The sequence below is a fragment of the Mustelus asterias genome, chromosome 27 (genome assembly GCF_964213995.1).
Source record: "Mustelus asterias chromosome 27, sMusAst1.hap1.1, whole genome shotgun sequence".
Classification (NCBI taxonomy): Eukaryota; Metazoa; Chordata; class Chondrichthyes; order Carcharhiniformes; family Triakidae; genus Mustelus; species Mustelus asterias.
Genome location: NC_135827.1, coordinates 35,974,885 through 35,989,777, shown reverse-complemented (window position 1 = coordinate 35,989,777; position 14,893 = coordinate 35,974,885). Strand labels below are relative to the sequence as shown.

General features: G+C 44.5%; 1 protein-coding gene across 5 annotated transcripts in view; it reads left to right on the top strand.

Moving 5' to 3' along the window:
• The window catches only part of usp28 (ubiquitin specific peptidase 28), a 99,181-nt gene extending 84,499 nt beyond the window's left edge, over nt 1–14,682 (top strand). For all 5 annotated transcript variants that reach the window (XM_078199013.1, XM_078199015.1, XM_078199014.1 and 2 more), the window contains 6 exons: nt 1,859–2,037; nt 4,436–4,514; nt 5,619–5,698; nt 7,708–7,831; nt 11,349–11,544; nt 14,252–14,682. In XM_078199013.1, coding sequence (XP_078055139.1) covers nt 1,859–2,037; nt 4,436–4,514; nt 5,619–5,698; nt 7,708–7,831; nt 11,349–11,544; nt 14,252–14,427 — 834 coding nt within the window. In that variant the 3' untranslated portion in view covers nt 14,428–14,682. The remainder of the gene's footprint in view (nt 1–1,858; nt 2,038–4,435; nt 4,515–5,618; nt 5,699–7,707; nt 7,832–11,348; nt 11,545–14,251) is intronic.
• The last annotated feature ends 211 nt before the right edge of the window (nt 14,683–14,893 follow it).

Genomic DNA, 14,893 nt, shown 5'->3' with positions numbered 1-14,893 from the left:
ATCACTGTGCCACCGTGCCGTCCCCATGGTAGCACAATGGTAGCACCACTGATCGCAGAAGGTCCCTGAGATGGCACAAACCTTGCCAACCTCACCCGACCTTTACTGTGGGAAGTCTAGTTATTTGTCTGCACTGTTTACTTGGTGATTTTTTTTTTTCTTCACATCGACACTCTGAATCCTCACTTAGCAGCAGAATCACTGATGGCACCAGGGGTGGGAACTTATTTACAGGTACCCTATATTTATTATTCAGTGATATATCTCACTTTCCCAATCAGCCTTACTTGAGAAAGGATATACTGGCACTGGAGGGGGTGCAGAGGAGATTCACTAGGTTGATTCCGGAGTTGAGAGGGTTGGCTTATGAAGAGAGACTGAGTAGACTGGGGCTATACTCATTGGAATTCAGAAGAAAGAGGGGAGATCTTGTGGAAACATATAAGATTATGAGGGGAATAGATAAGATAGAAGCAGGGAGGTTGTTTCCATTGACAGGTAAAAGTAGAACTAGGGGGCACGGCCCAAAATACGGGGGAGCAGATTTAGGACTGAGTTGAGGAGGAACTTCTTCACCCAAAGGTATGTGAATCTGTGGAATTCCCTGCCCAGTGAGGCTACCTCATTGAATGTTTTTAAGGTAAGGATAGATAAAGTTTTGAACAGTAAAGGAATTAAGGGTTATGGTGAGTGGGCGGGTAAGTGGAGCTGAGTCCACAAAAAGATCAGCCATGATCTTATTGAATGGCGGAGCAGGCTCGAGGGGCCAGATGGCCTACTCCTGCTCCTAGTTCTTATGTTCTTATTTTATTTTCTTTACAGACCATAACTAACTTAGGCCATGGTAATACAGGTAGGCCTAGTCCTCTATGTGGTATCTGTAAACACAATTATCTGAAACCCGAAACATGTTTTAAAGTTTTTTTTTATTAGTGTCACAAGTAGGCTTACATTAAAACTGCAATGAAGTTACTGTGAAAATCCCCCAGTCGCCACACTCCGGCGCCTGTTCGGATACACTGAGGGAGAATTTAGCATGGCCAGTGTACCTAACCAGCATGTCTTTTTGGACTGGGAGGAAACCGGAGCACCCGGAGGAAACCCATGTAGACAAGGGGAGAATGTACAGACTTCCCAAGCCGGGAATTGAACCCAGGTCCCTGGTGCTGTGAGACAGCAGTGTTAACCACTGTGCCACCCCGAGGATTTCACATAACAGATACTCGACCTGTATGTTCAACGATGGAAACATTCTGGGGCAGAGAATTTCGAAGATTCACAACCTTTTGCGTGAAGAAGATTTTCCTCATCTCAGTCCTAAATAACTGACCCCTTATCCTGAGACTATGCCCCTATGTCTTAGATTCCCCTGCCTGGGGGATCCAACCTCTGTGCTTACCCTGTCAAGCCTCATCAGAATCTTGTGCGTTGCAATGCGATTACCTCTCATTTTTTTAAACTCCAGAGAATACAGGACCACCACTTATCACTGGGCATCCCCTCAACCCATGAACCAATGTAATGATCCTTCATTGTGCCGTTCCAGTATATCCCTCCTTAAATATGGAGACCAAAACTACAGACGCTGCAGCTCACAAGTTAATGATCTGTTTGGAGTCCCTTTATTAGAGTTGGTGAAAGGGCACTTCTCCCCCCTTTTTGACTTGATCATTCCCATAAAGAAGCTATGTTGCTTGCTGCACAACAGATTTTTCCTATTTTAAGATAGTGCCTTGGACCTGTTGAGTACCTCCCAGCGTTTTTTAAAATCATTTTTTACTGTTCAAAATATTTTGGTGCTGAGTCGTGTTTTCATCTCTCCTTAACCCGCCCTGCCGCGTCCCCACACCATGTCTAGGCATTCCATGAAGAGTACTCCCGGCTGTTTGACTTGGCCAAGGATAAACCAACACCCCAGAACGACCCTCGGCTCCAGCACGTCCTCGTTTACTTCTTCCAGAACAAAGCTTCCAAGCGGGTGATCGAGCGGACGCTCCTGGAGCAGTTTGCAGATAAAAACCTCAGCTACGATGAAAGGTAGAGAGCAATTTAATCACGCGTATGTCACATATCCAACTGCAGCCTTCAAAGTCTGGTTCGCTGCCCTTCATAGATCCTCAACAACTGCGGCTTATACATATCTGGTAACAGAACGAAAAGCCCAAAGGTGCATCATAGGAACGTCAGCAAACAAAGTATGGCACCAAGCCGAGATCACCAAAGGGAACAGAGAGTGCATTATTGTTTCTTACGCTCAAAGTAAAGGATGGAAGACAAAAACAGAAAATGCTGGAAAATCTCAACAGGTCTGACAGCATCTATGGGGAGAGAATAGAGCCAACATTTTGAGTCACGATTACCCTTGGTCACAGCTCTGACAAAGGGTCATCTAGACTTGAAGCGTTGGCTCTATTCACTCCTCACAGATGCTGTCAGACCTCAGTTTATTCTTAAAACATCAGTTTATTTATTAGTCACAAGTAGTCTTACATTAACACTGCAATGAAGTTACTGTGAAAATCCCCTAGCCGCCACACTCTGGCACCTGTTCGGCTACACAGAGGGAGAATTTAACATGGCCAATCCATCTAACCCGCACATCTTTGGACTGCAGGAGGAAACCGGAGCACCCAGAGGAAACCCATGCAGAAACGGGGAGAATGTGCAAACTCCACACAGACAGTGACCCAAGCCAGGATGCAGCAGTGCTAACCACTGTGCCACCGTGCTACCCCTGCTGAGATTTTCCAGCATTTTCTGTTTCTGTTTCAGATTCCAGCATCCGCAGTCTTTTGCTTTTATCTTAAGGACGTAAGTGTTGGAAATGGGAGCAATTTTGTTGGAGATTTTCTCTTTGCACAATTGCTTCAGCATCAAACCTATAAACTCTGGGGTTTTAGTGCAGGTTTGTATTTCATGTCCGCCCTAGGCATTTACAATCTATCGCGAGGGGGATAGAATATAAAAGCAGGGAGGTCTTGCTGCAACTGTACAAGGCACTGGTGAGGCCGCAACTGGAGTACTGTGTGCAGTTTTGGTCCCCTTATTTGCGAAAGGATATATTGGCCTTGGAGGGAGTGCAGAGAAGGTTCACCAGGTTGATACCGGAGATGAGGGGTGTAGCTTATGAGGAGAGATTAAACAGATTGGGTCTGTACTGGTTGGAGTTTAGAAGGATGAGGGGTGATCTTATAGAGACATATAAGATAATGAAGGGGCTGGATAGGGTAGAGGTGGAGAGATTCTTTCCACTTAGAAGGGAAACCAGAACTAGAGGGCACAGCCTCAAAATAAGGGGGGGCTGGTTCAGAACAGAGTTGAGGGGGAACTTCTTCTCTCAGAGGGTAGTGAATCTCTGGAATTCTCTGCCCATTGAAGTGGTGGAGGCTTCCTCGTTGAATATGTTTAAATCACGGGTAGATAGTTTTCTGATCGATAAGGGAATTAGGGGTTATGGGGAGCAGGTGGGTAAGTGGAACTGATTCGCTTCAGATCAGCCATGATCTTGTTGAATGGCGGGGCAGGCTCGAAGGGCCAGATGGCCTACTCCTGCTCCTATTTCTTATGTTCTTATGTTCTTATGTTCTTAAATCCAGAGTTAGAGCTTCTCTTAATTCCAGAGTGAAGCTTCTGCCTCCTTGGATTCAATCAAGTGACATTTAGATTATAACTGGTCGAGAAAGCAAAATTACTAATACTAGAAATGTGCATTTAGATTGGTTATAACAATGTAAAATGTTTCGCGTCTGGTGACCCTTCGTTAGAGCAAAGCTCAAAGCGTTAGCTCTCTTCTCTCTTGTAGACCTGCTGAGATTTTCCAGCATTTTCTGTTTTTGTCTTACGTCCTTGGAGCATAAGAAACAATAATACATTCTCTGCTTCCGTTGGTGATTTGGTGATGACTCCAAAGATGTGCGGGTTAGGTGGATTGGCCATGCTAAAATTGCCCCTTCGTGTCAGAGGGACTAGCTAGGATAAATGCATGTGTTTATGGGGATAGGGTCTGGGTGGGATTGTGGTCAGTGCAGACTCGATGGGCCGAATGGCCTCCTTCTGCACTGTAGGATTCTATGATCTATGAACAGCAGAGATATAGGCGAAGGCTTCAGATTTTAAAATCATTGCGTCAGTCCAAACCATAATCTGATATTTCCTGTTTTGCACATTTTTGTGGTTTTTAGCTGTAAGTTGCTGCATAGCTTTGTGTTGTGAACTGCTGCTACCCTACTGGGAGCTGTGTACACATGATCACATTTGGAATATAAGCAGCTTACAGAGAAATAACCTTTCTTTCTCTTAGCCTTGCCAGGTTTCAAATCCCCAGATGAAAGGGCACAGTCTGACCCATTGGCCAACATGTGAAAATGTATTTAACAATCTTCAAACAGGAACATTGCTTCAAAATGTAATTGACCATTTTGTGCTCAACTTGTAGGTCCATAAGTATAATGAAGGTGGCACAGACAAAGCTGAAACTCATTGGACCTTCAGATATGGACATGCAAGAATACAAGGTGTGATTGCATAGCCTGTTGTGTGAACCTTATTACAGAAATATTTTTATACTTCTTAATATAGACGGGAAGGGACAAATTGTATTAGAAGCAGTTGTAGAGTCATAAAGGTTTACAGCGTGGAAACAGGCCCTTTGGCCCAACTTGTCCGTGCCGCCCAGTTTTTACCATTAAGCTATTCCCAATTGCCCGCATTTGGCCCATATCCCTCTATACTCATCTTGCCCATGTAACTGTCTAAATGCTTTTTAAAAGACAAAATTGTACCCGCCTCTACTGCTACTTCTCAGAGCAGGTTCAGAGAAGGTTTACTGGAATAATACCAGGAATGGGAAGGTTGTCTTATGAGGAAAGGTTAAAGAGGTTAAGTTTTATCCACTGGAGTTAAGTGTAAGAAGCAACTTCATCAAAACGTTTAAGATCCTGAAGGGCATTGACAGGGTGAATGTGGAGAGAATGTTTCCTCTTGTGGGAGAATCTAGAGCTAGGGGTCACTATTTAAAAATAACGGGTCACCCATTTAAGACAAGGTGAGGAGATTTTTTTCCTCTCTGAGGGTCATGAGTCTCTTCCTCCAAAGGCAGTGGAAGCAGAATCTTTGAAATTGTTTTAAGACAGAGCTAGATAGATTTTTGATTAATGAGGGGATGGGGTGGTGAAAGGTTATCAGGTCTAGGTAGAAATGTGGAGTTAAGGTTACAGTCAGATCAGCCATGTTCTTATTGAATGACAGAGCAGACTCGAGGGGCCGAGTGACCTACTCTTCCTGAATCATATGTTCATATGTTGAGCGCATACATCCAGTATATCTGCGGCCACATTTATTTCAGCCTTTATCGTAATGTTCCTATTATTGCTAAGTAGGAAATCGATTTTTGGGCTTCTCTGCAAATCAGTGCCTTATCTTTCTGCCCCTGTGTTTGGGTTGTGAAGAATCCCTGGAGTTGCACATTGGCCTTATAAACTAGCTCTCACATGCAGCGAGTGAGCACTAATGCCACCTACAATGGCAGCCAAAGTGGCCAGGGTTGGTAGGCTCACAGCACCTTTGCTCACCGCATTTCAATAATTAGTTCAACAGCACATCCCTCATCTCATTTACAGGAATGGCACGAGGACTACAGTCTGTTCCGAAAAGTTTCCGTCTATCTCCTGACTGGACTGGAGTGCTACCAGAATGGAAAGTACGTATTGAATGTTCCAAAAACGGGATGATTCTCTTTCAGAATGCTTGAAGAGTTAATTGAGTGTTCACTGCCAGCAGCGTGAAATACAAGCCAACAATGGCTGAGGGTGTAAATTCCATCCTGTTTGAATCTACAGTGCCCTCTTTGTGAGTAGTGACACAAGCCAAATGTAAGGTTGTAATTGCGACATGAGGAAGATGAAACTCTTTCCTGGGCCCTGGGGGAATGATTTGTAATGTCTTTCTAGAGGCATAGCTTCATTTACTAAGATGAGGAAATGGAGAGAAGGGAAGAGGTAGAGGCCAAATTCTTCCCTCCAGCCACTCTTGGGGCTCCTTGAAGACTGTTGCAATCGATCCCCAGGTGAAGGAATTTACACCCTCAGCCATTGTTGGCTTGTATTTCCATTTTCTAAAACCCACAGATCTTACTTAAAGTCCAATAGTTTCAAAGGTAATTCAGGGTTTTTCCTCCATCATATTGACAAGATTGACTCAATTGGTATTAGATTATGGACTGGAATCAGATTAATTTTCTCCTCTTTCGACCAGCCATTGGTATCCAGTTCAAAAGGTTCATTGTATCTGTAGCTGACGAGCCCTGAAGAAGGGAGAGCAATACAGAGAGAGAGAGAGAGAGTAGGTGTAGCAAAAGAGCTCAAGGAACAATGCAAGCTATAAATACAGTTCGGTGCTAATAAATATTAAGTATTGCACATTGGCCAAATGGAATGTCTGCCTTTAGTACACAATGAATGGGATCAAGTTGGTACAGTAAGAGACAGAACAAAAGGACTTTTGTAGCGCCTTCCATGATTTCAGGATGGTGCAAAGTATTTTGCAGCCAGTAAATTAATTTTTGAAGTATTAGACAATGTTATAATGTAGGAAATGTGACAACCAATTTACGCACAGCAAACTCCCACAAAGAGTATTATTATAATGATCAAATAATCTATTTCAGTAATGTTGATTAAGGGATGAATATTGTCCAGGACCCTGGAAAGAATGCCCCTGCTCTTCACACATTTATTTATTATAGATAGATAGATACCCTACAGTGCAGAAAGAGGCCCTTCGGCCCATCAAGTCTGCACCGACCACAATCCCACCCAGGCCCTATCCCTACATATTTTACCCACTAATCCCTCTAATCTACACATCTCAGGACACTAATGGGCAATTTTTAGCCTGGCCAATCAACCTAACCTGCACATCTTTGGACTGTGGGAGGAAACCGGAGCACCCGGAGGAAACCCACGCAGACACGAAGAGAATGTGCAAACTCCACACAGACAGTGACCCAAGCCGGGAATCGAACCCAGGTCCCTGGAGCTGTGAAGCAGCAGTGCTAACCACTGTGCTACCGTGCCGCGGTATTATTATTGTCACAAGTAGGCTTACATGAACACGGCAATGAAGTTACTGTGAAAATCCCCTTGTCACCACACTCCAGCACCTGTTCGGGTACACTGAGGGAGAATTCAGCATGGCCTATGCACCTAACCAGCACGTCTTTTGGAGTGTGGGAGGAAACTGGAGCACCTGGAGGAAATCCACACAGACACAGGGAGAACATGCAAACTTCAGGCAGACAGTGACCCAAACCAGGAATCGAACCCGGGTCCCTGTCACCGTGAGGCGGCAGTGCTAGCCACTGTGCCGCCCATGGGGATCTTCCATGTCCCGTGGAGAGGGCAGATGTTTAATAACTCATTTGAAGGAGCGCACCTTCTGCAGAGCAGCGTCGCTTCAGTATTGCCAACAGATTGTCAGCTTGTTTTATATGCCCAGAACTCTGAAGTGGGACTTGCCTCTGTCAGATTGTTGTTGGTTCAAGAGTGCCACCACAGAGTCCTAATGGAAGAGAGAGAATACCATAGGCTTGAGATGTACTGGAAAAGGCGTACACAATAGGGAAGAGACCTGAGTGATCTTTTCCTCTCCTCTTCATTCATGGATGTACTTAATGAAGTGCTTGAACTAATATTTTGTATCTGCTTACAGGTGTCGTGAATCTCTAACATACTTGGTTCATGCGTACCACAGCAACCTGAAACTACTGAAGAATGGAAAGAACAAAGGGGTTGATGAGACGCTAATTGCGTACTATAGGAGAAAGTGCCTTTTGGTCAGTTACGTTTTTTTTAGAAGAGGTTTTTTTTACAAAGTAAAATACACGGGGTGAGGTTTGGCACTCTTGTTGAAATTAAAAATTGGGAAATATGCAACATCTGAAAGGGAACAGGCCGGTTAATATTTCAGGTGTAGCCTTGTTGTCAGATTTGACATACTCATTATTCAAGAAGTTAATCGTTCCTCATCCAGCAGCTGTGTGTTTCGACTGTTCTCCAGTTCCATTTCAGATCTTCAGCTCTTGTGCTTGTTATAATTTTTGTTGCTTTCAGCTATTGTCAGGGTGCTGAAAGAGATCTTGGTGAGCTCCACGTGTTCTCGGGTACACTCGAGGCTTAGGGTTGCAGCTGAGCAGCGCTGACACCATCTCTGTCTCGGTCCTGAACTGGACACGAGGAAGCTCTTGTCAGAAGCATCGGGACAGAATTCGCTGCCACAATAACTGCAATGTAATGCTGGATGCCGTTATTAATTCGTAAATCATCCAGCGTCTTCTGGTAAGGAAGTCTTTGATTTGGGAGTCAGCACAGGTTGTTGCATAGTTCCATCATTAGCCTTGTAGAAATGTCAGCTCACCGCCAACCTCCCCATGAGTTTCAAGAGGTTTTTGCTGTTGCACATCAATTGCCTATTAAACTCACCTTAGGCTATGATGTGGAGATGCCGGCATTAGACTGGGGTGGGCGTAGTAAGAAGTCTCACAACACCAGGTTAAAGTCCAACAGGTTTATTTGGAATCACGAGCTTTTGGGGCCCTGCTCCTTCACATGTGAGAACAACACCCACCAGGTACAGAGTACATACTCGTGCAACTCAGCCAACGTTGTCTACCTCATGCGCTGTAGGTAAGGATGTCCCGAGGCGTGGTACATTGGCGAGACCATGCAGACACTACCACAATGGATGAATGGAAACCATGCGACAATTGCCAGAGAGGAGTGTTCCTTTCCTGTCGGGGAACACTTCAACAGTCAAGGGCATTCAGGCCTCCGATCTTAGGGTGAGCGTTCTCCAAGGTGACCTTCAAGACATACGACAACGCAGAATCGCCGAGCAGAAACTGATAGCCAAGTACTGCATGCATGAGGACGGCCTCAACCGAGATCTTGGGTTCATGTCACATGACTTGTAACCCCCACCATACTGCCTGGGTTTGCAAAATCCTGTTCTGGCTTGAGACAATTCACACCCCTTTAATCTGTGGTTATTCATCTCTCCAGGCACACTGTTCGTACCTGTAAATACTTGATTACCTGTAAAGACTCGCATTCCAACCATTCTTCATATTCCAATCTGCAATTAGCTTGCAATTGTGTCTTTACCTATATATGCCGTGTTTGTGAACTAACCTCCACTCACCTGACGAAGGAGCAGCACTCCGAAAGCTCGGTGATTGCAAATAAACCTGTTGGACTTTAACCTGGTGTTGTGAGACTTCTTACTGTGCCCACCTTAGGTATTTTATCAATATATATAGGACCATTTTACTGATGAGATTTAAGTTCTTGTAATACCATCTTGCCCAGTAAAGGAACAATTAAAACAATGTCGTCTCACTCTGACAGGTAATAAAATACTGTTGGAGATTTTTATAATGTAAATTACTTTCTTGCTTTCCTTTTGTCTTTTTTCTCTCTCTCTCACAACCAATCTTTCTTTCCCTCTTGTTATTTCTCTCTCCTGACTTAATTTGACTTCTAACTATTTTGTTTTCTTCGAAGTCTCTCCTCAGCTTCTCTCAGTTGTTGAATCTATTTTTTTTTCTGGCGTGAAGATGATTAAGAAAAATTAATTGAGAATTTTTGTTGGTGTTTTCAGGATAAGCCAATAGCCGGCAGTTCATAGAATCATAGAATCCCTACAGTGCAGAAGGAGGTCATTCGGCCCATTGAGTCTGCACCGGCCTCAATCTCACCCAGGCCCTATCCCCATAACCCCAGGTATTTACTCTTGCTCATCCCCCTGACACTAAGGGTCAATTTAGCATGGCCAATCCACCTAACCTGCATATCTTTGGATTGTGGGAGGAAACCGGAGCACCTGGAGGAAACCCACGCAGACACGGAGAACATGCAAACTCCACACAGTCACCCGAGGCCAGAATTAAACCCAAATCCCTGGTGCTGTGAAACAGCAGTGCTAACTAACCACTATGCTATCGTGCAGTTCCTAGAAATTAGATCCAGTGTTCAGAATGTAAAGTCGCCACCTCAAGGAATAATTGAGACAAATAGCTTAGGTGGTTTCAGAATGAAATTTGATGAATACACGAGAAAAAAAGGAATAGAAAATTATTCTGAAAGACCCAGATAAAGTAGATGGAATGGTTGGAGACTTGTGTGGAGTATAAGCACAAGGAAAGATTACTTGGACCAAAGGCCTGTTTCTATGATGCATATTCTGTGTAATGTGGCAACAGTTCTGAAGTGTTAACTTACAGCACAGAAGTAGGCCACTCTGCCCACAGATCCATGCTAGTGTTCATGCTTCATAAGAAGCCTCCTCCTACCCTACCTCATCAACATCACTTTCCATCCCTTTCTCCTCCCTGTCATCATCTGCTTTTGAATGTTCCTATGCCAGTCACCTCAACGTGTGGTAGAAAGTTCCACATTTTAACTAGTCTCTGGATAAAGAGCTTGCTCCTGAATTCGATTTAGGTCGTCTGCAAGTGGAAATATAATCTCTATGTCCAACCTATCAACCCTATTTAATTGATTAATTCATTTGTTTATTATTGTCGCATGTATTGGGATACAGTGTCTGTATTGTTTCTTGCGCACCATACAGACAAAGCATACTGTTCATAGAGAAGACCCCTGTCTGGTCAACACTAAGTCTTGATCTGCCCCCACCCAACAAGAAGAGCCACAGCCTGTTCAATCTATCCTGATCATTCTGTTTGTACCCATGAATACAAATACAGAGTGAAAACCAGGTAGGAAGTCTACGTAGTGTTTCCCTGTGAACACTTTTGGCAAACCCCTCTTCTCTGGGTGGCTGGCTAGAGACTGTTAGAATGTATCTAATGATGACATTGGATCTGTTGTAGTGTGACCAATGCTAACAAGTTGTAAGGGTCAGCTGATCCAGTAAACTATGTAACCGGTCGAATGATGTGATGATCAGCTGACTCAGTATAAATAAGAACCTTTTGGGAATTGTTGGGGGAGCTTGGAAAGACCCAGGGTGAGGCCTCATGTGTTGGAGTAATGAAGTTTCTTTATTAAACCTTTTTCTTTGATTTATCAGTTGGAGTAAGTTTTGTTTCATTTTATTGCCTATAACTGAAGAGTACCTTCTGCTGGATGAACAGAGAGTGCTAGTTCAGTAGCCTGGAAGCAGGTTTTTTGCCTGCTATTTTTGCCAGGTAATGATCTGTGATCATAGATGAGTATCAGCAACAGCAACATCATGGGGGAAAATAAATTCAATTCCGCCTGAACGCTTCATACAATGGTTCCATAATTTTTGCTATCCTTTTGCTAACAATGTCGCACTTATCACCGCAGGAGCTGAATGCCTGTGCAGCAGACCTGTTTGAAAGTGGCAATGAAAACGATGTCGCAGAAGGCTTGAGCATAATGAACGACCTGGTCATTCCGTGCATGCACCTGATAGTCACCAATGAGCTCTCCAAAGAAGACCTGGCTGCGGTGGAGATGATGAGAAACCACTGGTGTTCCTACCTCGGCGAAGACATGGATTGTAAGTCCTTAATGAACCATCTGTTCTTACAGTCAGATAGTACAGAGGGAGGCCATTTGGCCCACCACATCTGTGCCAACTCTGTGGAAGAACTTTTCAAATATCGATCCAATTCCCTTTCAGAAGTTACGATTGAATTTGTCCCCACCACCCTCTCAGGCAGCACGTTCCAAATGATCAGAATTCATTGCATAAAAATATGGGTGGCACGGTAGCACATTGGTTAGCACTGCTGCTTCACAGCTCCAGGGGCCTGGGTTCGATTCCCGGCTTGGGTCACTGTCTGTGTGGAGTTTGCACATTCTCCTCGTGTCTGCGTGGGTTTCCTCCGGGGGCTCCGGTTTCCTCCCACAGTCCAAAGATGTGCAGATTAGGTTGATTGGCCATGCTAAAATTGCCCCTTACTGTCCTGAGATGCGTAGGTTAGAGGGATTAGTGGGTAAAATATGTAGGGATATGGGGGTAGGGCCTGGGTGGGATTGTGGTCAGTGCAGACTCGATGGGCCGAATGGCCTCTTTCTGTACTGTAGGGTTTCTATGATTCTATGATCACCCTTATTCTGCCTCTGAATCTTTTGTCAACTGACTTAAACCTGTGTCTACCACTTACTGACCCTCCTGCTGGAAGCAGTTCTGTCAATCTACCCTTGAAGACTCCCAATACTTTTGAGCATCTCTGTTCTCAATAAAACGGGCATTTGTTTTTGAGTTCTTGCTGGAGTTTTGGTAATCTGGGCAACAATACGGCCATTTTTCTTATGAGTATAGCAATAAAGGGGCATTACAGCTGATCTTAATCCTGTTTTCGATTGTAGCCGTGGATTTCTTGTCATGTTTGCTGTTGTGACATATAATTTGGACCTAAATGATTTTAAACAAACCTTAATATGTTGACTAATCAGGATATTGTTTTCATACAGCAGTATTAGTGACAATCTGGTGTCCAAGCATTCTTCAAAGTGATTAAGCTTGACCTATACCAGCTACTAGGCTATATGGACCAGTGACTTTTCCAAAACCCCTAACATTAAAAATATACCCAATAAGCCAGAATCTAATTATGTATATCATAGCTTTGATGATAGGATGATGATGACTGTATCTTGTTAACCACCTGTAAATGTCAGGTCCTTTGCAACTTGTTCACAAACAAAGATCAGCACATGACAAGAACACAAAAGAGAAAACACTGAAAATTCTCAGCAGGTCTGGCAGCATCTGTAAGGAGACAAAAGAGCTGACGTTTCAAGTCCAGATGACCCTTTGTCAAAGGGTCATCTGGACTCGAAACATCAGCCCTTGTCTCTCCTTAAAGATGCTGCCAGACCTGCTGAGTATTTCCAGCATTTTTTGCTTTTATTTCAAATTCCCAGCATCCTCATTATTTTGTGTTTGTGTGAGAACTCTCATCCTTGTTTTCAAATCCCTCCACAGTCTCATCCCTCCCAATCTCTAACCTCATCCAGGCTTGCGTCTCCCTGAGATCTCTGTGCTCTTCCTATTCTGGCCTCTTGCTCATCACCTGTTTTAACCACTCCGGTGTCGCTGGCTGTTCTTCCAGCTGCCTAAGCCCAAAACTCTGGAATTGCTTTGGCAAACATCTCTGCTTTTCTACCACTCACTCCTCCTTTAAGATGCTCCTCAAAACCTGCGGCTTTGCCCAAGCTCTTGAGTCACCTGTCCCAAAATATTGCGTTTGTCTCCTAAATCTGGAAACTAGCCTCAAGTCTCACTGCAACACTTGAGTAAGTAATCTAAGATGACACTCCAGTGCAGTACTGAGGCAACACTGCATTGCTGTTGGTACCATTTCTTGGATACAGTGTTAAATCAAGGCCCTGTATGCCTGCTGAAGTGGTTCAGGTGGACCCATATGTCCCTGTGGAAGAAGAGCCAGAGATTATCCTGGTGTTTTGGCCAACATTCACCCTTCAGCCAGCTGCAGTGTTACGCTTTCAGAAACTTCATTATGGGACAAGAAGGGATTTATTTACTGATCTTCCAGGACAGCAGCATGTTTGCAGCTAACTCTAAAATACTTCTGCCTAGGAGAGCACCTCCCTCTGGGGTGGTTGCCCGTGCTGAGTCCTGATCAGTCAACCAGGCCAGGTGACCCTTACTCTGCTGTGTTGCCCTCAAAGGGACAATTGCCACACCAACCATCACCAGAACCTCATTCATCTTGTTCATACAAAACTGGTATCTGTGTTCAACTGGACTTATAGGTTTACAGCATGGAAACAGGCCCTTCGGCCCAACTTGTCCATGCTGACTTGCGACTTGTTGGGCTTAATGCTTTGGCGCTGACCTGAGAATATGTCTTATTAGGGCGGCAAGGTGGCACAGTGGTTAGCACTGCTACTCCACAGCGCCAGAGACCCGCATTTGATTCCTGGCTTGGGTGACCATGTGGAGTTTGCACGTTCTCCCAATGTCTGCATGGGCTTCCTCCGGGTGCCCCAGTTTCCTCCCACAATTGGAAAGACGTGCTGGTTAGGTGCATTGTCCGTGCTAAATTCTTCCTCAGTGTACCCGAACAGGAGTGTGGCGACTAGGGGATTTTCACAGTAACTTCATTGCAGTGTTAATGTAAGCCTACTTGTGACACACTAATAAAATAAACCTTTTAAACTTTTACGAACACGGGGCTGTTCTTTATGCCCTCAGTATGCTTGAAATTGCGCTAAAATTTACATTTCTTTTACAGCCCGGCTACAGGAGCAACTCACAGAATTCCTCCCGAGGCTTTTGGACTGTTCTGTCGAGGTTCGAATCCTACGCGAACCACCGAAGATCCGGCCAAACTCACCCCATGACCTTTGTAACAGGTTTGCTGCAGTGATGGAGTCAATTCACAGCACATCGCCTGTCACAGTCAAATAGCCGCTCCGCCCGATAACAACGCAAGGTTAGAATTCTGAACGCTGGACCCATTGAATTGTGAGGTCTTTGACTACCAAAGCTCATCAGGAGCATTGACCCGGCGGTTAACTGTCAATCACTGTTGCACCTGTTACATCAGGACTCGGGGGTGGGAGGGTACAGAATAGCAATGGTTCTATGAAATATTGCGTGCCTTTATATTCATGTGACCTTTCATTTTGTATTTGTTGTGCAATAAAATCTTTTTGTGTTTTATTTCCCTGTGGTGTGCAGGTTCATTTTTGCATGAGTATTTGCGTGTTTTTTTTAAAACAAAAATCATGAAAGCTTCCACAACAGGAGGATGGAATAAACAGAAGTAACGGGTGGCACGGTGGTTAGCACTGCTGCCTCACAGCGCCAGGGACCCGGGTTCAATTCCCAGCTTGGGTCACTGTGCAGCATCTGCATGTTCTCCCCGTGTCTG